This window comes from Mytilus trossulus, chromosome 11 (assembly GCF_036588685.1).
Source record: "Mytilus trossulus isolate FHL-02 chromosome 11, PNRI_Mtr1.1.1.hap1, whole genome shotgun sequence".
NCBI classification, from domain to species: Eukaryota; Metazoa; Mollusca; class Bivalvia; order Mytilida; family Mytilidae; genus Mytilus; species Mytilus trossulus.
In genome coordinates, this window is record NC_086383.1 from 70215466 (window position 1) to 70240983 (window position 25518).

General features: G+C 33.3%; 1 protein-coding gene across 1 annotated transcript in view; it reads left to right on the forward strand.

Annotated features, from left to right (window-relative positions):
• LOC134691487 (death-associated protein kinase dapk-1-like) overlaps window positions 1-3562 on the forward strand; it is a 124752-nt gene extending 121190 nt beyond the window's left edge. The window contains exon 19 of the mRNA XM_063552030.1: window positions 1246-3562. Within this exon, the coding sequence (XP_063408100.1) occupies window positions 1246-1469 (224 nt within the window). The 3' untranslated portion in view covers window positions 1470-3562. The remainder of the gene's footprint in view (window positions 1-1245) is intronic.
• Window positions 3563-25518: the final 21956 nt, after the last annotated feature.

The following is a 25518-nucleotide window of genomic DNA, read 5'->3' on the forward strand; positions in this document are numbered from 1 at the left end:
TTCAAAATTTGGTGACTATGTGGAACGCATCTATCCCATTGAACTAGAGATAAAGGATACTACAGATACAGTTAAGTCGGCTTCATATCTTGACTTACATCTAGAAATCGACAATGAGTGTCGGTTGAAAACAAAACTTTACGACAAAAGAGATGATTTCAGCTTTCCAATTGTGAACTTTCCATTTCTAAGTAGCAACATTCTAGCAGCACCTGCATACGGGGTATATCTCCCAATTGATACGATATTCCCGTGCTTGCATTTCCTATCATGATTTTCTTAATAGAGGGTTGCTGCTCACAAGGAAGCTATTAAACCAAGAGTTTCAAATGGTGAAGTTGAAATCATCCCTTCGTAAATTTTACGGACGCCATCACCAGTTGGTTGACCGTTATGGAATAACCGTTTCACAAATGATATCGGATATGTTCCTTACGTCGTAACTACAATCCACTTCCCTTTCATGAATGTGACCTACCGAATTAGAGTATTTACCGGATTTGATATCACATAAGCAACACGACGGGTGCCACATGTGGAGCAGGATCTGCCTACCCTTCCAGAGCACCTGAGATCACCCCTAGTTTTTGGTGGGGTTCTTGTTGTTTATTCTTTGGTTTTCTATGTTGTGTCATGTATACTATTGTTTGTCTGTTTGTCTTTTTCTTTTTTAGCCATGGCATTGTCAGTTTATTTTAGATTTATGAATTTGACTGTCCCTTTGGTATCTTTCATCCCTCTTTTATAGTAATGTTTAAAGTTACCATACATTAAAAGCAGGCAGTTTATAGTAATGACCTTGTATGTCTGTCTGTCAGTTTGTTGGTTCCTTCTTTCGTGTTTAGTCTTTCGTCCTGTTTTTGTATCTGCAACTGCTTCTGAACCGTCTGAGAGAAATGTATAAAACTTGCACAGAATCTAACTTGCATGATGTACATGTACTTTTGCACCTCTTGTCTCATATCTTCATCTGAATGATTGTCCGATTGACTTTAGCATGACATTGACTATAGTATGTGCATCCGCTTCTACTTTTAAGCACAAAGACTGAATTAATGAGATATCATACAAAGGGTGATTTGTCCAAAATTGTTTGCTTTCCTCATAATTGTCACTGTTTCACTATAATACACGGCTTTTCTTTTTCTTTTAATTTATTTATTGAATTTTATTTAATCTGATGCATTGCACCAGCAATACAGTTTAATTTTACTTAATGTTTACATCATATTCATATCATTACAGGTTATTATTCGTTTCGCAACAAAACTGATGGCGCACACTTCATTCAAGCATTCTTGTCTATTGCTAAGAAAAAATACAAAGTCTGTCACGTAGAAGAGATGTTAATAGATGTGAGAAGGGAATTGGCCAAAAATCCGGAACATGAAATACAATTTGGACACTTTGCCGGATCATGTCAGACGAGTGTTTCACAGTCAACATATATAAAGAAATTTTTCTTGTAATGTCAATCAAACGTTTAGTAAAGAAGCTGGCTAACAAGATACATCTGACGAACACGTCACTCTTGTATTTAAATGTACGAATATTCTTCTTTAAGCTTATTAAAGATTTATATTTATCGAACAGAAAATAATCTGAAATTTGACAATGAAAATAATTAAAACAAGATTACTTTTTTTAACAGACCAAGTGATCTTTTCTTCTCACCTGGTATCTGTCGTCTATTGTTAACTTTTACAAAAATCTTCTCCGCTGAAACTACTGGCCCAAATTTAACCAAACTTGGCCACAATCATCATTGGGGTATCTAGTCTGCCAACCAACATGGCTAAAAATAGAACATCGGGGTAAAATGCAGTTTTGAGCTTATATCTCTGAAACTAAAGCATTTAGAGTAATCTGACATGGGTAAAGATGTTCACCAGGTTCAGATCCATCTGCACTGAATTTTTCAGACGAATCAGACAACCTGTTGTTAGGTCGCTGTCCCTGAATTGGTAATTTTAAGGAAATTTTGCTGTTTTTGGTTATTATCTTGAGTTTAATTATAGATAGAGATAAATTGTAAAGAGCAATAATGTTCAGCAAAGTAAGATCTACAAATAATTTTTACATGACCAAAATTGTCAGTTGACCCCTTAAGGAGTAATTGCCCTTTATACTTTGCCATATTTAATCACACTTGGCTACAATCAGCATTAAATTAGGATTTTTTTATTCGTTTGTGATGAGTTAAAACTAAAGCAGATAGAGAGAAACTAAACAGGCTAAATGATCAGCAATACAAGATCAACAAAACAGATTTTTCTCATGAATTCTATTCTTGTCTACAATATTGGAAAGTGTCCTTTGTTGAATATGCACATATACCAAGGTGAGCGACACAGGCTCTTAAGGGCCTCTAGTTTAATGTTGCTTTATTTAGTATCTCCTTGAAAACTTGAAGCCAACTGGTAAAAAATTGTTCCTTTATTCTGTGATGTAAAGTTACCCAAGTTACAGGGGTGATGCATTAATATAAAAGTATAATTTTAAGATCAGGCAAAAATCAAGTGGAACTTATATGTGATTCATGATGCATGTACATGATACCAACTGCTGACAATTTATTCCAAAATGTTTTTTTTTATCAATTTTTATCATAGATCATATTTATAGCTTCTAAAATATGTGTTGATGTAGTCGGATTTCAATCGTTCATGTTAATAGTTTAGTAATCACATGAATGTGATTCATCTTAACTTTTATAGAAAGTGGTCTGATTTCGGAACCAGTGGGGAAAATGTTCATGTTTTATTTGTTAAGAAAGTGAATAAATCTTAGCTTCAGCATGTAAGTGTTTTGAATTTTATTTCTATAGTACCAACATGGATTTGTTTGAACATTTTTTTTTTATAGAAATTGTTTAGAATTAAGAACCAGTGTATTCGTTTGAAAATGTATTGTATAGAAAGTTTATATATTTGCCACCAGCATGATAAAGTGTAATGCTTTATTTGTCAGAAAGTGTTAATATTAAACCACCAAAATTAATGTGTTTCATTGTAGTGTTTATATTTTAGCACCATAATTATTGTATCTTATATTTCATTTGTTTGTAAACTGTTTACATTTTTGCACCCACATAAATATTCTTTCATAGATATTTGTATAGAACTTGAATGTGTCCATTGTTATCTGTATATGCAGTGTATAGGATTTAAGCACCAACATGAATTCGAATATGTTTCATGTTTTATATTATATATTTTAGAAAGTGTAACGATTTAAGCTCTATAATATCGTTTTCTGAATGTATCTGTAGTGCATAGTTTATGCAAAGTTTGTGGACAATGTATTGAGGACGAGATCCACTTCATTCTTCTGTGTTCAGCATATAGATATTGCTGGTAAAGATCAAGTGTATATAAACTGATACAGTTACCAAACTGTTAAACATGACTTAATTGGAAAATTAATTAAAATTAAGGACTGTATTTTATAAAAATTCTCTGTCTACATCTTTTTTTGTGAATATAACTGTTATATCTTGTAAACACAGATGAGCGTTAAAACGTAAGGTAATAAAGTGTATATTCTTTTACTGTGACTTGACTATAGGTGTTGCTGTTTACTGTGACTTGACTATAGGTGTTGCTGTTTACCGTAGCCTATTATTCAACCAGATTGCAGAGCTCCAGATAAGCTGCGTATTTGCGTGATCACGCAATACAAATAATAAAAAACCCAATGCAATTGCCCATTGCAGGGTTCAATAACCCAATTAATTCAAAGGAAAACCCAATTATATGCCAAAACCATGAGTTCTCAACCCTTTTGTTGGCTACCATTTGCGTTATTTACTCTTATCTGTTTACAGTCGTTGCGTTTACTATTTTTATAATATTTATAATAGGAAATTTCCTTTCGTTCTAAAAATAGATCCCTGCATCAAGTAGCTGAAATGGGTCCCTGTTAGAGTTTCCGGTTGCTCAATAGGTACACGTATTTTTGAAAACATTTCGATCTTCTCAGCGTTTATCCAATTAGCGTGTGTCATGTAGTCATATTTTTTCCGCATTGCTCAGGATTTATGATATCATACATTGAATTAAAACGATAGTGAATGTCCGGTAAAAATAATATATTGAATAGAAGCATGTTTCCTGCTTCTTTTGAAAGGCTGAGGGAAAGTTATGATGATAACAAGACTCAGCCAGTGTTTTTAGGAAGCGTCCATCGAACACACAGGCGTGTGTGCTTAACTTAAAGAGAACATTGCTAATAAAAATAGGGTTTCCTCAAAAACGAAATCAGTTGGAAAAAGTGAAAGGCCAAATCAATTATGACATGATAAAGCATCATAAAGACAACTAAACCCAGATTTATGAAAATTGGAATAAAACAAAAACATTCAAGTATAATTAGAGTTTAAATACTATTGGTTTTTTTTTTCATTTTACGGTTAATTAATAAACACACACACAGGCACTGGTCTCAGAATTTATTATATAAAGGTATAAGACGAGTGCCTGTGAATACACATATCCGTTTTTTTTTACAGTTTATATGAGAAAATACAAAACTGGCAGAAGGTTTGAAACGGAACCTACAACTGCTTCTCAGTGAATAAACCAAATAAAACAGCTAGCAAATAACCCTGTAGAACACTAACCCTAAACCAAATAAAACAGCTAAACAAAGAAAGAAACATATTCAAGATGGAAAAAAATATGGGGTTGATATTGCCTAAATATTCAATATTATGTTGATGAAAAAACCCAATACATTAAGGAGCTTGGTGGTGTAAAACCCAATTTGATATTAACATGAGGGGTGAATTGGAATTGATAATGCAATTAAAAAACTTTATCACCCAATTATATAAGAAAATGGTGGGTAAAAACCCCAATTTGTGAATTCTTATCTGGAGCTCTGCAGATTGTAAAATTGACATCACAATTGAGACATTGAAATTCACCAGTTTGTATTCTAAGAGTTGAGTCTACATTGCTCTACTTGTTTTTTATTCACCTTACCCAACCTTACAGCATGCTTTTTATACGACCGCAAAAATTTTAATTTTTCGTCGTATATTGCTATCACGTTGGCGTCGTCGTCTGCGTCGTCGTCGTCATAGTCCGAATACTTTTAGTTTTCGCACTCTCACTTTAGTAAAAGTGAATAGAAATATTTGAAATTTTAACAAAAGGTTTATAACCACAAAAGGAAGGTTGGGATTGATTTTGGAAGTTTTGGTCCCAACAGTTTAGGGATTGGGGGCCAAAAAGGGCCCAAATAAGCATTTTCTTGGTTTTCGCACTATAACTTTAGTATATGTAAATAGAAATCTATGAAATGTAAACACAAGGTTTATGATCATAAAGGGAAGGTTGGGTTTGATTTTGGGAGTTTTTGTCCCAACAGTTTAGGAATAAGGGACCCAAAGGGTCCAAAATTGAACTTTGTTTGATTTCAACAAAAATTGAATAATTGGGGTTCTTTGATATGCCGAATCTAACTGTGTATGTAGATTCTTAATTTTTGGTCCCGTTTTCAAATTGGTCTACATTGAGGTCCAAAGGGTCCAAAATTAAACTTAGTTTGATTTTAACAAAAAAATTAATCCTTGGGGTTCTTTGATATGCTGAATCTAAAAATTGGTCCAAATCGGGGTCCAAAATTAAACTTTATCTGATTTCATCAAAAATTGAATAATTGGGGTTCTTTGATATGCCAAATCTAACTGTGTATGTAGATTCTTAATTTTTGGTCCCGTTAACAAATTGGTTTACATTAAAGTCCAAAGGGTCCAAAATTAAACTAAGTTTGATTTTAACAAAAATTGAATTCTTGGGCTTTTTTGATATGCTGAATCTAAACATGTACTACGATTTTTTATTATGGGCCCAGTTTTCAAGTTGGTTCAAATCAGGATCCAAATTGTTATATTAAGTATTGTGCAATAGCAAGAAATTTTTAATTGCACAGTATTCACCAATAGCAAGAAATCTTCAATTGCACAGTATGGTGCAATAGCAAGAAATTTTCAATTGCACAGTATTACACAATAGCAAGAAATCTTCAATTGCACAGTATTGTGCAATAGCAAATATTTTCAATTGCACAGTATTGCGCAATAGCAAGAAATATCTAATTGCAATTTCAATTTGAGTTATCTTTCTTTGTCCAGAATAGTAGTTGAATCAACTTAAATCATTGTTTTTGTCGAGCCTGCAACTTTTGTTGCAGAAAGCTCGACATAGGGATAGTGATCCGGCGGCGGCGGCGTTAGCTAACTTCTTAAAAGGTTTATATTTTAGAAGGTGAAAGACCTGGATGCTTCATACTTTGTATATAGATGCCTCATGTTATGAAGTTTCCGTCAGTCACATGTCCAACGTCCTTGACCTCATTTTCATGGTTCAGTGACCACTTGAAAAAAAAGTTCAGAATTTGTGTAATGTTGAATTCTCCCTTATTATAAGTAATAGGATAACTATATTTGGTATGTGCGTACCTTGCAAGGTCCTCATGCCCGTCAGACAGTTTTCACTTGACCTCGACCTCATTTCATGGATCAGTGAACAAGGTTAAGTTTTGGTGGTCAAGTCCATATCTTAGATACTATAAGCAAAAGGTTTAGTATATTTGGTGTATGGAAGGACTGGAAGGGGTACATGTCCAACTGGCAGGTGTCATCTGACCTTGACCTCATTTGCATGGTTCAGTGGTTATAGTTGAGTTTTTGTGTTTTGGTCTGTTTTTCTCATACTTTTTGCAATAGGTCTACTATATTTGTTGTATGGAATGATTGTAAGGTGTACATGTCTAGCGGGCAGATGTCATCTGACCTTGACCTCATTTTCATGGTTCAGTGATCAAAGTTAAGTTTTTAAGTTTTGGTCTTTTTATCTAATATATGCCAAAGTCAACTATATTTGGTGTATGGAAATATATTATGATCTTTATGTCAGTCCCACAGGTTTTATTTGACCATGACCTCAATTGCACGGTTCATTGTACAGTGTTAAGTTTTTGTGTTTTGGTCTATTTTTCTTAAACTATAAGTAATAGGTCAACTATACTTGTTGTATGGAAGCTTTGTTAGTTGTACATTTCTGCATGGCATGGTTCATCTGAACTTGACCTCATTTTCATGGTTCATTGGTCTTTGTTTAGCCATCTTGGTTAATGTTAAGTTTATGTGACCGTTGTAATAAAGCTTTATACTTAGGACTATCAACATAATATCAATGATTAGTAAAGAAGGCGAGACATTTCAGTGTGTGCACTCTTGTATACAATATATATAATTGATATTTCAATTGGAGTTATCTTTCTTTGTCCAGACTAGTAGTTGAATCAACTTAAATCATTGTTTTATACAATATACAATGTATATTCACTTTTACTACCAACTGATAAATTAAAACAATCTTTACCATTCAGTGATAACAAGCACTATATTTTACATTTAATATTTATGATGTATTTAAATGAGTAGTTATTGTTGCAAACTCCATTAGAAATTTGAATTGAGATCAGTTTTGGAAAAAGGGAAAGGGGGATGTAAAAAAAAATGGGGGGGGGTTAAATTTTTTTCATTTTAGATTTCATAAATAAAAAGAAAATTTCTTCAAAGGATTAATATTCAACAGCATAGTGAATTGCTCAAAGGCAAAAAAAATATTTTAAGTTCATTAGACCACATTCATTCTGTGTCAGAAACCTAGGCTGTGTCAACTATTTAATCACAATCCAAATTTAGAGCTGAATCCAGCTTGAATGTTGTGTCCATACTAGCCCCAACCGTTCAGGGTTCAACCTCTGCGGTCGTATAAAGCTGCGCCCTGCGGAGCATCTGGTTTTCTCAACGTTTCTAAGGAACTGTGAGCTTTTGCCATCACTTGGCGTCCATCATCGTCTATCTAGTGTAAACTATTTAAAACATCTTCTCCTCAAACTACTGAACCAATTCCTTCCAAACTTAAGCTGAATGATCCTTAAGGTATCTAAAATAAGGTTTGTGTTTTATTGTCTCGCCTTGACGGAGTCAAAAAGCGAGACATAGGTATGCTGTTTCTGGCGTCGGCTGCGGAGTCAACACTGTCTTAGTTTGTGATTAAGTCTAATTTATGGTGAACCACAAGTGGTTGGTCATTCATATTTGGTATGCAGTTGTAAAACAATTGACACATCTCATTTCCATGGAGATTATTTGGCTCTGCCCCCTCAGTCATGGTCTGTTGACTTTGAAAATTTTGCTGAGTTAAAATGTATTAGTTTGTGATTAGGTCAGTTCAAGGGGAACCATTAGTGGTAGGCCAATGTTAATTGGTATTTAGTTGTATAAGCACTAGCACATCTTATTTCCATGGAGATTATTTGGCCCTGCCCCCTTAGTCATGGTCTGTCGACTTTGAAACTTTTAGTTATTTTACATGTATTAGTTTGTGATTAGAGCAGTTGAAGATGAACTGCTTATGTGAAGTCAATGATATTTGGTATGCAAATTTATTGGCATTTGCAAGTATCGTTGCAATGGAAATTATATAGCCCCACCCCCTTTATGATTCATTGACTTTGAAACTTTTACATAGTTTACAAGTTAATGTTTGTTTTAAGGTCTGCTTAATTGGGAACGACTTATAATAAGTCAATGGTATTTAGTATGCAGTTGTATTAGCATTGGCACGTCTCATTTACATGGAGATTGTTATGCCATGTACGTCAGTCATGGTTCATTGACTTTGAATATTTGCATAAATGCAGATGTTAAAGTATTGCTATTTTAATTTCAACATTTGCATAATCAAAATTACAAAAAGGGAAGACATATCTCTGATAACAGTTTATTTCTGTTTCGTCAGAAAACACGGCCGCCATGGCTAAAAATAGAACATACATGTAGGGGTAAAATGCAGTTTTTGGCTTATATCTAAGAAAAACCAAAGCATTAAGAGCAAATCTGATATGGCGTTAAAGTGATCATCAGGTGAAGTTCTATCAGCCCTGTAATTTTCAGATGAATATGATAACCTATTGTGGCGATGCTGCCACTAAATTGGTAATTTTGAGGAAATTTTGCAGTTTTTGGTTAGTATTTTGAATATTATTAATGATAAATTAAGATAAACTGTGAACAGCAAAAATGTTCAGAAAAGTAAGATCTACAAATAAGTTAATAAGACTAAAATTGTCAATTGACCCCTTAAGGACTTATTACACTTTAAGGACAATTTTACACAATTTGTTTATCATGTTTTTTAAATTTAAAAAATCTTCTCTAAAACTACTGAACCGATTCCAACCAAACTTAAGCTGAATGATCCTTAGGGTATGTAACATAAAGTTTGTGTTTTATTTTCTGCTTCGTAAAAAAAACTTGGCCGCCATGACTAAAATTCGACGATAAGATTATTTCCGTTTTAACGGATTTAAAACATCGGTAACCCCCCTTTTTTGGGAAGTTTGCTATAGCTGCTATAGCAATACTTTCCTTAGGCGTCGGCCTCAAATTCCGGTTGACAGACAATCGCAAGTGTTCTGCTCCAAGATAATGTAGTACCAGTGTTTGCATACTGATTCCAGGAAGATGATTTTGAAATCATTAGTCCTTTTCAAAAGATAACATCAATAAATAAAAAAGGAATGAATGTTCATCGAAAGTTCAGGTGAATTTAACTTCATTTTTGAAAATTTTCGGAGATAAAATAAAAAAAAAATCTACGCGAGACATCGTTTAATTCATGAATATTTCATGAATGAACATTTTCCCGCTCAATTTTTACTATATCCGAAATTTACAAATGTTTATTATTAAGTATAAAGTAAAAGTCCGAGAGTATCGAAAGAATCCCGTATGTCTGACATTACTGAATGCATCTTGTTTACATTTTGACCAATCCGTCGGATACTCGACAAGTGATCAAAAGTTTGATTGAACAATTACACAGATGACAGAAATACTCGATTATTCATACGGTTTATGTCACAAACCAAGGACGAGACTGTCGAATAAAAGTAAATACCGGCAATGTATAGACTGAAAGTGCATGTTTTTGTCAAACATCGACAATGATCGATTGGAAGGTTTTTAAGCCAAAAACATTTGAAAACTTTTTAATTCTGTTATTTAAATACTAAACATTTCACATTCCAATGCGGATTTAAGGACCATCACTCATCCAGCATGCTCAGTCACGTGGATCAAACAGACAGCTGAAAAACATTGACTCAACGACAGTTCGTATATATCACAGCCACCTCACGATGACAAATTACATTTGTACACAAATCGTTTCAAGGATAAAGCATACAAGTCAGCTTCTACTTAGAATAACTCAGTGTATCAAGACAAGTGTTGTAGCAATTATTTACATGATTAGATAAAAATCTGTCCATGTACACATGTAATAGCAAAATGACTTTCTTACTATTAGTGTGGCTAGTTCAAATAATTGTGACGAACGAAAACTCTCAAATGTTATTGCCTGAAGTCTCAATGCTAAATTTCACAGCATCAACTATAAAATGTGTTACAGGGTCACCTCTATGAATCTAGTGGATATAAACTTTTTATTCCTGTCGTCATACTGTTATTGTTATGTCCCCATCGTATTAAGTTTACTTTACCCTTTTTCTTCTGTAAGTATATACGCCTTTGACTTTTGTCGAAAAAGCGAGATATAGCGATCCTACATTTCGTCGGCAGCGCCCACAAATATTCACTCTGGTTAAAGTTTTTTGAAATTTAGATAAATTTCTTAACTATCTTGGATTTCTATCAAACTTGGACAGAAGTTTTTTTTTATCATACGATAGTATCCAGAAGTAAATTTTGTAAAACAAATCCATTTTTACAGTATTTTACTTATAAATAATTACATTAGATGTATATATGTTTCATTATAATACGTTATTCTGATTGGCCAACTGCACATCTCGTGCTATTCCTGAAACAATTGTATTAGACAATACCATTTATCATTCATGATGACACGAGGTCCCACAATAAAGTGCACAGGTAAATTAAATGAAAACTTGATAAAAATCGTGTTTTCATGATTCTAGCTAAAAAAATGTAATTATAAGTATTGAATGCTTCTTTTTGTAACTTTATAGGGTTGTAAAAGCGTTGACCGTGCGCACATTTTTAGTATGAAGCGCTTCCGCATTACATTTACTCTGTGGTTAAAGTTTTAACAACTTTCTTACATTTAAACTATCCTCGATTTGTACCAAACTTGGACAGAAGCTTATTGATGATCTAAAGCTAGTAACTAGAAGGAAATTTAGTAAAAATTTTGTTCTTGTATTTCCTTATTTTACTTTAATGGACTTAGGCCTTTCTTCCAGTTAACATTACATACAGTCTGCAGTTAATTTTATTTTAAACATTAATTAGATTCATAAACTGTCCTGGAATTTTACCAAACTTGGACAGAAGCTTCTTTCAATCAAATGATAGTATAGAGAGGAATATTTCTATTATTTTTAGCTAACATGGCCCGAAGGGCCAAGTGAGCTTTTCTCATCACTTTGCGTCCGGCGTCCGTCGTCGTTAACTTTTACTAAAATCTTCTCTGAAACTACTGGGCCAAATTAAACCAAACTTGGCCACAATCATCATTGGGGTATCTACTTTAAAAAAAATGTGTCCGGTGACCCGGCCAACCATCCAAGATGGCCGCCATGGCTAAAAATAGAACATAGGGGTAAAATGTATATTTTGGCTTATATCTCTGAAACCAAAGCATTTAGAGCAAATATGACATGGGGGTAAAATTGTTTATCAGGTGAAAATCTATCTGCCCTAAAATTTTCAGATGAATCGGACAACCCGTTCTTGGGTTGCTGCCCCTAAATTTGTAATTTTACGGAAATTTTGTTTTTTTGGGTTATTATCTTGAATATTATTATAGATAGAGGTAAACTGTGAACAGCACAATAATGTTCAGCAAAGTTAGATCTACAAATAAGTCAACATGATCAAAATGGTCAATTGACCCCTTAAGGAGTAATTGCCCTTTTTAGTTAATTTTTAACAATTTTTCGTAAATTTTTGTAATCTTTTACAAAAATCTTCTCTGAAACTACTTTGGCAAATTTAACCAAACTTGTCCACAATAATCATTAGAGTATGTAGTTTAAAAAAGGTGTGTGTTGATCCGGCCAGCCAATCAAGATGGCCGCCATGGCTAAAAATGGAACATAGGGGTAAAATGTAGATTTTGGCTTATAACTCTGAAACCAAAGCATTTAGAGCAAATCTGACAAGGGGTTAAATTGTTTATTAAGTCAATATCTATCTGCTCTGAAATTTGCAGATGAATTGGACAACTGGTTTTTGGGTTGCTGCCCCCCCAATTGGTAATTTGTAAAGAAATTTTGCCGTTTTTGGTTATTATCTTGAATACATTTATAGATAGAGATAAACTGTAAACAGCAATTATGTTCAGCAAAGTGAGATCTACAAATAAGTCAACTGACCAGTTGACGATTTTGGTCAGTTGACCCCTTAAGGAGTTATTGCCCTTTATAGTCAAGTTTTAACAAGTTTTATTAATTTGGTAATTTTTTACAAAATAATTTCCTCTATAACTAAAGGGCCAAGTTTGTTATAAAAAGAGAAAATTGTAAGTAGCAAGAATGTTCAGAAAAGTAAGATCTACAAACACATCACCATCACCAAAGCACAATTTTGTTATGAATCCATCTGTGTCCTTTGTTTAATATGCACATAGACCAAGGTGAGCGACACAGGCTCTTTAGAGCCTCTAGTTTTTCCTTATTTTTGTTTCTGCTTGCAATTAACAGCATAGTAGGCAAGACACTGGGTTTTGCGGAACACTTACGATTTTTTTTTTTAATTCCATGCTCTAACTTAAATGAGCCTCAACCAACAAAACTTATACACAATACTTTTAACCACAAAACCGAGATCAAGTTTGAATGTTGGTGCCGTCATTTTACTGTTATGGTTAGGGTTATGCCCAGTTACAAATGGAAAAAAATACTATAAAATCAAAGACCCTAGATACGGCATGGACATATAAAGAAATTAACAGAAACTTATTGTATATATTTGATTATTTAAGAACAACAGTTTAAGGTTGCAATAAAATTATCAAATTTTTTAAGGGGTTCAATTTTTTTTTCAAAATTCAACTTTTTATAAAGTTTTTATAAAGTTTCAAGAAAAAATCTGTGCAATGGATTTGTAAGACCTTGACATTTGTTTTGTGTCAGAAACCTTTATTATGTAAAAAATTTGATAACAATCCAAATTCAGTCATTAGCAAGTTTGTATATTGTGTCCAAATTGGTCCCAACTGTTCAGGGTTCAACCTGTGCGGATGTTTCAGGCTGCGCTCAGCGAAGCATATAATTGATAATTGCTGAAAAGAAAATGGTTTAGTTAAAACATCAAAGCTGTGATGTAAATACGTATTTGAAATAATACACATCTATAGCCTATTTGAAATAATACACATCTACAGTTGCAAACTTCCCAGAGGTGCTATCCAGCACTTTGATTATTTATGCTTTTAAAATCTTCCCTGAAGCTGCAACTAATGCATAAGTTTGAAGGGGAAAACATTAGTAGATTTTTTTTATTTCAAGAAAAATCTATTTTAATGTCACACATTATTTTGGTACTAAATTTTATATTTCAAACTGTCTAATTATATTGATTTCTATTATGTACATTATGAACTTGTTGTAAAAACAAAAGTGAAGTTCTCAAAGATCTTAATTGTAAAAACACATAAACAAAACCTATAAAAGAAATTCCTCCTATAGTTATTGATGCTATTGCTAGATAACCGTTAGTGTCTGGCCAATTCGAATCAAGTGTTATTTGACCATCGAGTAAAGGTTCTGCTAAATTTTGAAAAATAGTTTCATCCTTTTTAGCTGATTTAGCAATTTTCTTTAAATTTAAGTGGTCTTTAATATCTGACGCTAAAATTGAATTAAACTTATGATTGTAAAATTTAAAATTTGGAATAGATATATTTACTGCAGTTTTGAAATATGTATTGCCAAAATAAGATTTTTACCTTGTCAAAACCAAAAAATGCATGTAATAATGCTAAGTTTATTGGATACAATCTTGTACTTTCTTGTAACTTTTCCTGACAATTTATCAAACGAGGATGATATGTTATTGTAGAAGTTTGTAGAGTACAACTACAAGGAATATTTTGAATGCAAAATTTACATCCTGGTAATGTTAAAGTTTTATTTGAACATTTCAAAGTTACCTCTTTAGCATTTGTCAATAAAATTGATGCTGGTGATAGTTCAAAAATATTTGGTTTTGTCAATTCTGGTAACAATCTGAAATTACATTAGTAAAAAATTACTGATTTGTTATCATGTAGCAATGCAAAAATACAACTTGACGTTTTAATAGTTTGAATGGGTAACGAAACATCACATGTGATGTACCTATCAAATTCACAATTGTACAAGGTTTCGTCATTAAAAGTTGTAAAATGACGATTATTAGGCGTTATTGCAACATAAGTTGGTAAATCAAGTATTTGAGAAGCTTTTGTTGTATTCTTTTGACTGATAGGATGAGGAAAAGACAAAATCTTGTACAATGTTAAAGCTGCTGAAAATGATGAAATTGGAAATTTCATCGTGATATATAACCTTGAATGATGCCTTGTAAAAAAAAACATTTGGCATTCTGATAGAACATAGATGGTTTGTTTTGCAGTAAATGAAATTTAGGATAATCTCTCTGCAAGATATCAAGGATACCGTTTATTGTCTTCTTCAAAACATGTTCTGGTATTAAATGAGGTGTGATTTTACCATTGATGAGAGACTGAATAGAAGAAAGAGTATTTACTAATTGAATTTGAATTTCGTTAGCTTTACTGATTTGTTCGACTGCTACCATCAATATTTCAAATTGTTTATTTGAAGACAAGATTTGATTGGCCAATATATGATTTAGATTCATGCCTTTAACTTGTCAAATCTCATGAATCTATGATTTACTACTTTCATAAAAGATGAAATGTGTGAACCATGTTGTTCCAAAGCATGACTCATTTGTCTATCTCTTTTTATCAATTTATTTGTGTGGTTAGCCAAAAGATTGACATCGTCCATGGTTGCTGTTCCAAAGAAACTTTTACTTAATGAACCAATGAAAGGCAATAAAGCACTAGATTTACGTTTTTGTGGGTTTAAATCTGTTTCTTGAACCATGTCAAAAATTTCCATAAGTGTTCGATGAGTAAATGTCATTGTGTTTTCCTTTAATACATTAACATGAAAAATGATTGAGTTAAATAAATAACAAGTTGATACAGCAGCAGTGCATGAAGGTATGCTTTGAATTGAAATATTACTAGGTAATTCTACTTCAAAAGTGTGAAGCCAATATTCACGTCATAAATATAATGATGGTTGTTTTTGAAAAAGTACACCATAATTTAGTCGGTGTATATCTTCTTCTGCATTGATTGCCTGCACTGTCATGTGTCCTCCGACGATGCTGAGTGGTAGTATGATCATAACTATAAACATTAACATTAGGCTAAATCGACTGGTTACATTTCCTATAAAAAGACAAAAAATAGTGCCAGTCACATAAGTGTTGATCAGACACTTAAATAATTGACAGACACTGAATATTGAAAAATGAACTTTGAGAAAAAAATATATGCCAAATAAAATTCACGACGTCGCTTATGAACCAATCGAGTCCAACCAAGTGTACATGTAAATCGTAAATGTTCTATACTGTTCTGCACTTACCTGCATTAGTCTGCCATCAAGGCTTTAGAGGCAATTATGACACTTACCTTCGTAAGATTTGTTTAATCCTGGGATTGATTGAAATAACGATAATTCTGATTACCTTTTCGTTTGCGTCGTTTACCTTGTTGATACGGGGCGCCGAATGGGACTCTTATGGTTTTGTACAAAATTCAATTTTGTCATAACAAAATCATTTTTGTCTTACAAAACTATGTGCTACAGACTTGTTTTGTGAGAACTTCAATTTTGTGATGACAAAATTCATTTTTGTAGACAAAATTCATATTTGTCATAACAAAAGTCAATTTTGTCTAAAAGGTATGCAAATATAAACATATTTGCATACAAAATTGACTTTTGTTACCTAATATGGAAATTGAATCACAAAAGTCAATTGTGTGAGGTAAGATTCAATTTTGTGAGACAAAATTAACTTTTGTGAGACAAAATTAACTTTTGTGAGACAAAATTCAATTTTGTGAGACTAAATTCAATTTTATCAATTTTCTTGAGACAAAAGTCCATTTTGTTAATTTTGTTGAGACAAAAGTCAATTTTGTCAATTTTGTTGAGACAAAAATCAATTTTGTCAATTTTGTTGAGACAAAAGTCAATTTTGTTAAATTTGTTGAGACAAAAGTCAATTTTGTCAATTTTGTTGAGACAAAAATCAATTTTGTCAATTTTGTTGAGACAAAAGTCAATTTTGTTAATTTTGTTGAGACAAAAGTCAATTTTGTTGAGACAAAAGTCAATTTTGTGACGACAAAATTCATTTTTGTGACGACAAAATTCAATTTTGTAACAACAAAATTGACTTTTATGAGACAAAATTGACTTCCGTGAGACAAAATTGACCCTCGTGAGACAAAAATCAATTTTGTTTTGACAAAATTCAATTTTGTCAATTTTGTTGAGACAAAATTCAATTTTGTCAATTTTGTCAATTTTGTTGAGACAAAAGTCAATTTTGTCTCACATTGGTCAATTTTGTCTCACATTGGTCAATTTTGTTGAGACAAAAGTCAATTTTGTCAACTTTTTTGAGACAAGAGTCAATTTTGTCAATTTTGTTGAGACAAAAGTCAATTTTGTGTAACAAAAGTCAATTTTGTGTAACAAAAGTCGATTTTGTATGCAAATTAGTTCACAGAAACCAAACTAAACTAATTTGAAATACAAAATTCACTTTTGTCGGTCAATTTTCAAATTAGGTAACAAAATTCAAGTCTGTGTAACATAAATGAATTTTGTCATGACAAAAGTGACTTTTGTCCGCTGATAGATAATTTTGTATGACAAAATTTTAAATTAGTAGTATGATACAAATTTTGTTAAACTGAACTCATTTTTGTTGAACAAAAGTCACTTTTGTCCGTACAAAATTGAATTTTGAGTACAAAACCACAAGAGTCCAATTCGGCGCCCCGTAGTTGAGTATACTTAATATGATAATCTTCGATAAGATTTTCCGCAATGTTATCGATTGGTTCCCAGGTTAGAGTTGATCCGTCTTTCCATTTGCATTTGTAATGAACAACTCCGTTCATTGTTTTCTTTCCAAGTAGACATTCAACTTCATACGTTGTTTCGTCTACTATTTCTTTGTCAACTTCATTGTTAACCGATTGTGCGTTATCTGCATTTGGTTGATGATCATCGTTTTCTTCATCATTATTCTGTGGTGTGACGATTATGTCATCTTAAAGTCTAAATATACGTGGGTCGTGATAAATACGTAAATGTTGAGCATTGATCAACGATTTCATTACTTTGTGTGTGTTGCAATATTCATTAAACGATATGTGTGATTTGGTCCCAATTGTGTTATCAAATAAGGTCCGTCTGATTTGTCTTGTAACTTACGAGAAAGTCCTGGGGGGATTTTGTAAACTCGAATTAAAACTTTTTGTCCAACCCTAAAATCTGGTTCCTTTGCCTTTTTGTCATAATGCTGTTTATTCTTTTCTTGGCGACGAGTAACATTGTCTTTAGCTATCTCTTTAGCTATTTTTAATTTTTCGATTACCTCTTGGATATGTTCTTTTGCCTCTTTGCCCATGTTATCTTTTGGTTGTACGTCTACATCGAATGGCAAGTTCATCTCTTTACCAAACAGTAGATAATATGGTATTCTGTTGATTCTGTTGCTGGTGACATTCTAAAATTCATAATTCCTGGTAGTAATTTTGGCCAATTGTTATGATCTTTGCTACAATATGCTCTTAAACATTGTGCTAATGTAGAATTTTGTCTTTCGACTGTTGAGTTTGTTTGTGGGTGATATGAAGAAGTGTAGTGACGTTTAACATGAAAAATTTAACTAAGCGCGCTGACAAGTTTCGACATGAAAGCGGCTCCCGTATCACTTAGCAAAATTTTGGGACAACCAAATCTACAAAATATTTCATGGCACACAGGCACAATAAAAGAAAACAAATATTGCTATCACTTCGAAATTGGAATTTGATAAAGAAGAAATGACGTGTTATATTTTTATCTTACATGTATATGTACTTTCAATTTCAATTTGGTTCTAAATTTAAATTTAGTTTTCCCATAAATTGCGGACGGAATAGAAGACACCTGTTTATTTTCTGCACATGTAGAAAAAGTTGAAAACTGGGAGTTGAATGACATAGTTTTTACTTATTCTGAGATAAATGTTTAGAATGATCGATTTTTAGTTTACTCAGTTTTTTTTTTTGGGGGGGGGGGCTAATTTGTTTATTTTCAGTCTTTGTTCCTCCGACTTTTAAGTGTCGCACTAGTCAGGGGTCAAATTATATTCTCTTGGTATCGTCTTATTTTTTAAATTAAAGGGATATAAATCGTGTCCTAAAATTTTCATTTGCACAAAATACGGACATGTCAACGTTTCTTCAATCTAATAATTAATTTCACATTTCATTCATTAAGTGTTCGTAACCTAAAACTTTCTGTTGAGTACTGTGTGTTTTCGTTCAAAACTGCGGCTTTTAAAACGATATTGTTGGGTCAATTCAGGTTTCATTTTTAATTAATTTGATATCAATAGAAGAAGAATTGTCACATGTTTATTTATTTATAATTCTGTTGTGAGGCGTTTTTATAATCTGTTGATATTAATTTAATATTAGTTTTACACGAAATGCCTTCCATGTCCCCGCGTCTAAAACAAAAAACAGTCAACTGGTATTAAAGTCAGGCGGCACAAAACAATAGAATGTTTTGATTTCTAACTGGAGTAATTCAGATAATTTCTTATATTTGGTTTTGAGACAGCACAGGCGTGCTTGTTGGATTCAAGATAGACCGCACGAAGTCAACTGAGTTTCTCTTTCGTGTGTCCTTTCTTGGAGTAAGGGAGATTACTTGCGTAACTAACGTCGAACGTAATTAATCCCGTATTCCGCTAGGGACGTGCAATTACGTACACTTCGCCTTAAACGAATAAATATGTGCATCTTACAAACAAGTTTAAGAGCTAAGATGCAAAACGGTAAAAAATATTTTTGGAAATATGTTAATAATTTTTAGTTATGATTTATCAATAAGTTGTTGCTTAAAACGTCCAGTGGCAAATATTTAATACATATTCAGAACGAGAAACCATCAGTCCCAAATAGGTTGGCCGGTCGGAATGAAGGACGGGAAACTTGAACCCCTTACGAATTTGTTTAAAGTGTTATTTCAAGTGCAGAGGGCCAACCTACTTTCTCTACACGAAGCATCGATTCTGACCGGATGTGGCAGGGTATTTATACATCCCCGCCCTGTCAAACGGACGCCTCTCTACAACGTTTCTGATACGAGTCTCGTATTCAAACATGTGAATACTATACAATAATGGGGGATACTCTACAACGTTTCTGATACGAGTCTCGTATTTAAACATGTGAATACTATACAATAATGGGGGATACTCTACAACGTTTCTGATACGAGTCTCGTATTCAGGATACAATTTACAAATGTATATTCTAGCTTTTCCGTTATATTTTATCTATATAAATGGGCTCACAAGCAGTATTTGTCGTTGGCGCAATTGAAACTCTGTAACACATAACTTAGTAACAAATTATTTTTCTTAAAATAAATCAGTGTCCGCATTTAACGGACATGCGATTGCAAAAACAGGACATGAGCTATATTGAATTGTCACTGTTATTCCTGCTTCCCTCTGTCAGTCACACAACCGTATAAAAACAACAAATCAACAACTTCATTATATTTTGAATAATTAACAAAAGGATAATTGTATTTCTTTTCGTTTTAATATTTCTTACTAATTCTGTTGCCCAATACTGAGTAATTCGGTTTTCGGACTTTATATACTGTTTGATGTGCCCTTTTCATTTCATCGAGATTTTACACACCAAAAATGTGTTCGATAACTTTACGTACAACATGAGTGACGAGGATGACCAAAGCGATGTTACTAACCGAGATAATGAACCGCCAAATCAAAAACCCAGGTAATCATGTAAGATTTAATCCTGAAGACGTCCTTTCTTTGTTTTCCCGTCAACTGGATACTGCCGACCGTCCGAACCCTTATTACAGGAACTCAGTTGAAGAAAAGGCTACTCCTGATCCTTTTCTTCGCCCTAGCGCAGCATATACAGAAGACTCGTCTAGGAGTAGTAGCACGGCTGGTGGAAAAAACGTTTACACATCAAGCTAGTACTTTGGTGGAACGAAAGGAGCAACCCAATGGAACTACTGCAACGAGAAAGGTCATTGGGCCTATCAATGTCCCAGGCAAGTAGGCAGATTTCCCCAAGAGAAGAAGCAGCAGTGAAACAGTTAAGTACCAGTCATTGGGCCTATCAATGTCCCAGGCAAGTAGGCAGATTTCCCCAAGAGAAGCATTGGGCCTATCAATGTCCCAGGCAAGTAGGCAGATTTCCCCAAGAGAAGCATTGGGCCTATCAATGTCCCAGGCAAGTAGGCAGATTTCCCCAAGAGAAGCATTGGGCCTATCAATGTCCCAGGCAAGTAGGCAGATTTCCCCAAGAGAAGCATTGGGCCTATCAATGTCCCAGGCAAGAAGGCAGATTTCCCCAAGAGAAGAAGCAGCAGTGAAACAGGTAAGTACCAGTTTTATAATTTACACACCAAGATTATGAATATGAAAATTCACTCAAAGATAAAAACCCCATTTTATTTTGGTAGCCTGTACTCGGGCTTTACGAAAATTTTCATTTTGGATAGATATTTTAAAAGCAAACAATTTTGTTCTCAACGTAATTTCTAGTGGTTATTTAATACCTTTCTATGAACAATATTTCTGCTTTTAAACATTCAGTATTCGTTGAGCGTGCTATTAAGGTGGTATGGGTGTCTTTCGCCATCTTGGATTGTAAAAAACAGAGAATCTAAGGTCCATATTTTCTATTAAGTTAGCAAAATTTGATGCAGGAATGCAGATTTTTAATGTGGATTTTCGTTTAAAAGAACCAATTTATAAAAATATAACTTATGAATATTAAAATTTTTACAAGTGTAGATTATTTTTGGTTGTTTTTTTGAATATTTTCAAATTAGCAATTTAAGGGGAGGTAACTCTAAAACAGTGCATTTTCTGAAGGACTCTACATGAAATTTTTCTATTTTGTCTTTTAGACGGGAAAAACGTACGGTGACCCTATCTTTTCTTTGGATATTCTCAAAGCATTGTCTTAAAGCAATCTTTTCCTAATTTAGTTTACAATTCTATCATTTTGTTTAGTTTCTATTCACAAAATGTTGTTTTTTCCTGTATAATCCATACAAAATTTGTCATTTTGTCACAACCTGTAGCTTGAGAAAATGCGCGGTGACCTATTATTTTTATAATATTTTTGAACATGTATCAATAGATACTACATTTTGACAAAGTATGAACAAATTCTATCATTTTTATTTTAGACTCCCATACCACCTTAATAAGCTTTTAGAAACGGGGGCAGCTATTGAATGCAAAGATCACATTCCTTTTTGTTACAGATCATCGGACATATTTAGGATTTTCGTGGAAATTTCAGAACACAACTAAATACTTTAATAATTTTCAGCTCTCCCATTTGGGTTATCTACAGCAGCACGTGTTTTCAAACGTTTTACGTCCTGTTGCCAAGCATTGGCGTTCGCATGGCCTTGAGAGTTATTTTATACCTTGACATTGTTTGTGGAGTAGAGTCTAATGCACAATCTTGTAAAATGTTATCTAATATCTTGCAGTTAGATCTTAAATCCGCAGTTTCTTTTTTTGTTATCCAACAGAAAAGCGCTTGGAAGCCTACTCGAAAATTAACTTGGCTTGGTTTTGAATGGGTTTTGCATAATTTAATTTTGAATCTTCCTTTAGATAAAATTATTCGTTTTTTAAAAAGACATCGATTTGATGCTGTTGGGTTTTCATGCGTTTCAAGCGAGCTTGCAAATATTAAAGCATCCTTTTTATTTTTTCACAAATCTCATCTATATTATGATAAAAAGTAGTAAAACTGATATGTATAGACAGGGCGACACTATTTGTATTGCTAGAACCAACTCGGACTTGTGTCCACTGACAAAGTTAGAAAAATATTTAAAATTATCAAAATAATAATATTTCTTTGATTTCCAGTGAATATGTATTAAGAGCAATTAAAAAGTAAAAACAGTTAAACGTTATGCAAAATTAACAAACCTATATCATAAACTAGAGCAAGAGTTTTCGGACTTTATATACTGTTTTACGCGCCCATTTCCAGTGAATATGTATTAAGAGCAATTAAAAAGTAAAAACAGTTAAACGTTATGCAAAATTAACAAACCTATATCATACACTAGAGCAAGAGTTTTCGGACTTTATATACTGTTTTACGCGCCCTTTTCATTTCATCGAGATTTCACACACCAAACTTTTTCGACAACTTTATTACATTTAGATTGTAATATTGTGCTTTGTATAAATCCTAATTCTTTGTATTTTCTTTTGTAGATATAGTATGAAAAGTTGAGATGAATAATTTGACGCATGATGTAATATGGACTTTGATATTCAATTGGGATATACATGATATATGTATTTTGAAAAATTGCTTAATTAAAACTGTTTGGTGTGTATCTCCTGCCATATTAGTCTTTGTTGTTTCTTTATATAGAATGAGAAATGATTTATGTTCGGACGAGCGAAGCGTGGTAGAAGATAAGTTATGGAATGAAAACTTGAGATTTGTTCAAACAAATTAATTTAAGTATATTAAATGTTTCAAACTGTTTCTACTCTTAAAGCCTGACTGGAGTTTGTTGCCTTGGGTACAAATAAATTGAATGTGATAGTCAATGACCAAACCATGTAAACTTATGCAATTGGTTTTCCAAAACGGTTTTAGTTCCGGATAATGCGGGGTTCACACATTGCCGATTATTGCTCCCGTTTGAGATCAGACAGCAATACGATAAGAAAAGTGAAAAAGTCGGATTGGTATCCTCAATTATCTGGAATGTCCTATCATTGTCTGAACGCATTCGTTTTAGTTCGTAACAGATTCCTACGGATCGGGAAGGGTCCGAATAGTTCGGCAAAGCATCCCGACAGGTAGGTGCGTCAAGTAACATTCGGGGCAACTCAGCCGATTTGTTCTAATCGGATTACAATCGTGGCTATGTCGTGACAGATTCTGCTGTATCGGATTGAATTCCGAACAATGTCTTGTGTATTCTGGACGGTGTCCTGTGGAACGGGAATGATCCGGAGTAATTTTTCATAGCTGTTTTTCTGCCGATTGGGTCCAGATTGCATCCAGATCTTGTCGATTGCGAACCGTTTTTTGCCGAAACCGTTCCGAAACAGTCCCGTTATTAATACGAAATTTGTCAACGATACCCACGTCAGAGTCCCGACAACTACAGAATACAATACGACTGAGACCAGACAAAGCCGTTTGCAATTGCGATAGAGCGGACCGTGATAGGATTACGTTCCGACAGTACATGATCATCCCGAATATGCCGACAGTTTTCGAACAAATAACTTCCGTCAGCGTCGGTTCACAGTCTGGTCACTGTCTGATCTCAGTCGGATTACATTCGGTAGAGTCGGGACGCAGTCGTGACAGACTCGGTCGAATTTTACCTGGCGAAAAATACAAATCAGATTAGAAGCGGATTCAGAACGGGATTATCGGGACTAATTCGCTTAGAAACGGTTGAATATCGGTGCTTCCTGAACACTATCTGATTGTTGTCGTGATCAAATTATTTTTTTTACAAATTTTAATTTAAGTTTGAATTTCCATCCACGATTCACAGGATCTTGATCAGACTTTTAATAAATTTTAATCGGGAATGGTCCTGTCAAGAACGGTAGTAAAAATCGTGAATGTGTGACCCCAGCTTAAGCAAATAAGAATATAGCTTAGGGTTTTGAATGTTTTTGAACTATTTTAAGACCGGCTACGAAAACAAACAATCATGATTCATTTTATTTATCTTCTTCAAAACAAAGACTGTTTTCACATTTCCATGTCGACCTTAGCCAGGAAGCTACCACTTATTTCCAAAACACCAACCCAGAATGGAACATACAGTACGTGGTTGTATCCTATTTGGCATGTCGTAATGCTATCTATAGCAAAAGAGAGGGTTGAGAGCGAGAGAAATGATTTCTTTAACAAGAAAAGTATGCCTAACAATGGACAGCAGATCCATTAAGAATCCGTCAGTTTGTATACATCTTATACAAAAAAAATCAGGTGAAATGTTATGAAAGGATTTAGGACACTCTTAGAATTAATTAGAAATTGAAATAAAATAGAGCTTATTAAAACAAAAATTATATATTTTTAATTTATTAAGTCGGGTAAAAGTAAAAGAGAATATAAATGCCAAATAATTCATTGGCATAAGAAAATATAACAAGAAAAAAATACAAGGAAAAGAGTTAATAATTCATAAGAGTAACAATACATTATGTAAGATTATGTAAGATGTAAGATAAGCAAAAATAGTACAAATCAAGAATCTTAATTAATAGGTTAAGTAGCACGCTTGAGAAGGTTGTTAGGTCGACAGACAGATGCGGGGCGAATTGCTACTACATCCAAGGTTATAACCATATTCACAGAATGTGTAGATAGTGCAGCATCATGAATATTCAATAATACATTAAGGCACACAAGAATGTTCTTAATAACCAATCAAAAAGTTTAGATACGAAGATTGACGTATACAAGATACTAATTAAAATTTAATAAATCTTTTATCAATTATAATAAAGATCAGAAATGGAAATTCTTCCAAAAATAGTATTTCATTTAATTTAAGAAATAGTAATCCTAACGCTTTTCAAAAACAAAAAAAAATACATTTTGCATATTATGAAGCAATAAATGGTTGGGCAACAAATTCATCGTTTGCAAAAGAAGGTAAATCTTGTCTGGGGAACAAGAATGTCGGGTAATGAATAGTGACTATTAAAGCAAATATAAGTCTACTGCCCGTACATTACATTACAATCCTTGTTCCTACCAGCAAATTGAGTTGTCTTATATTTATTTCATTAAAAAGGGTACGAAGGCGACAACTGATTGGAGAAATTCCTGTCACAACAACTGATGGGAGAAATTCCCGGTACAACAACTGATGGGAGAAATTCCCGTCACAACAACTGATGGGAGAAATTCCCGTCACAACAACTGATGGGAGAAATTCCGGGTACAACAACTGATGGAAGAAATTCGCGTCACAACAACTGATGGGAGAAATTCCCGTCACAACAGAAATCATGCATCTTTATATAACAATTATCTGATCTTTAAATTACATACC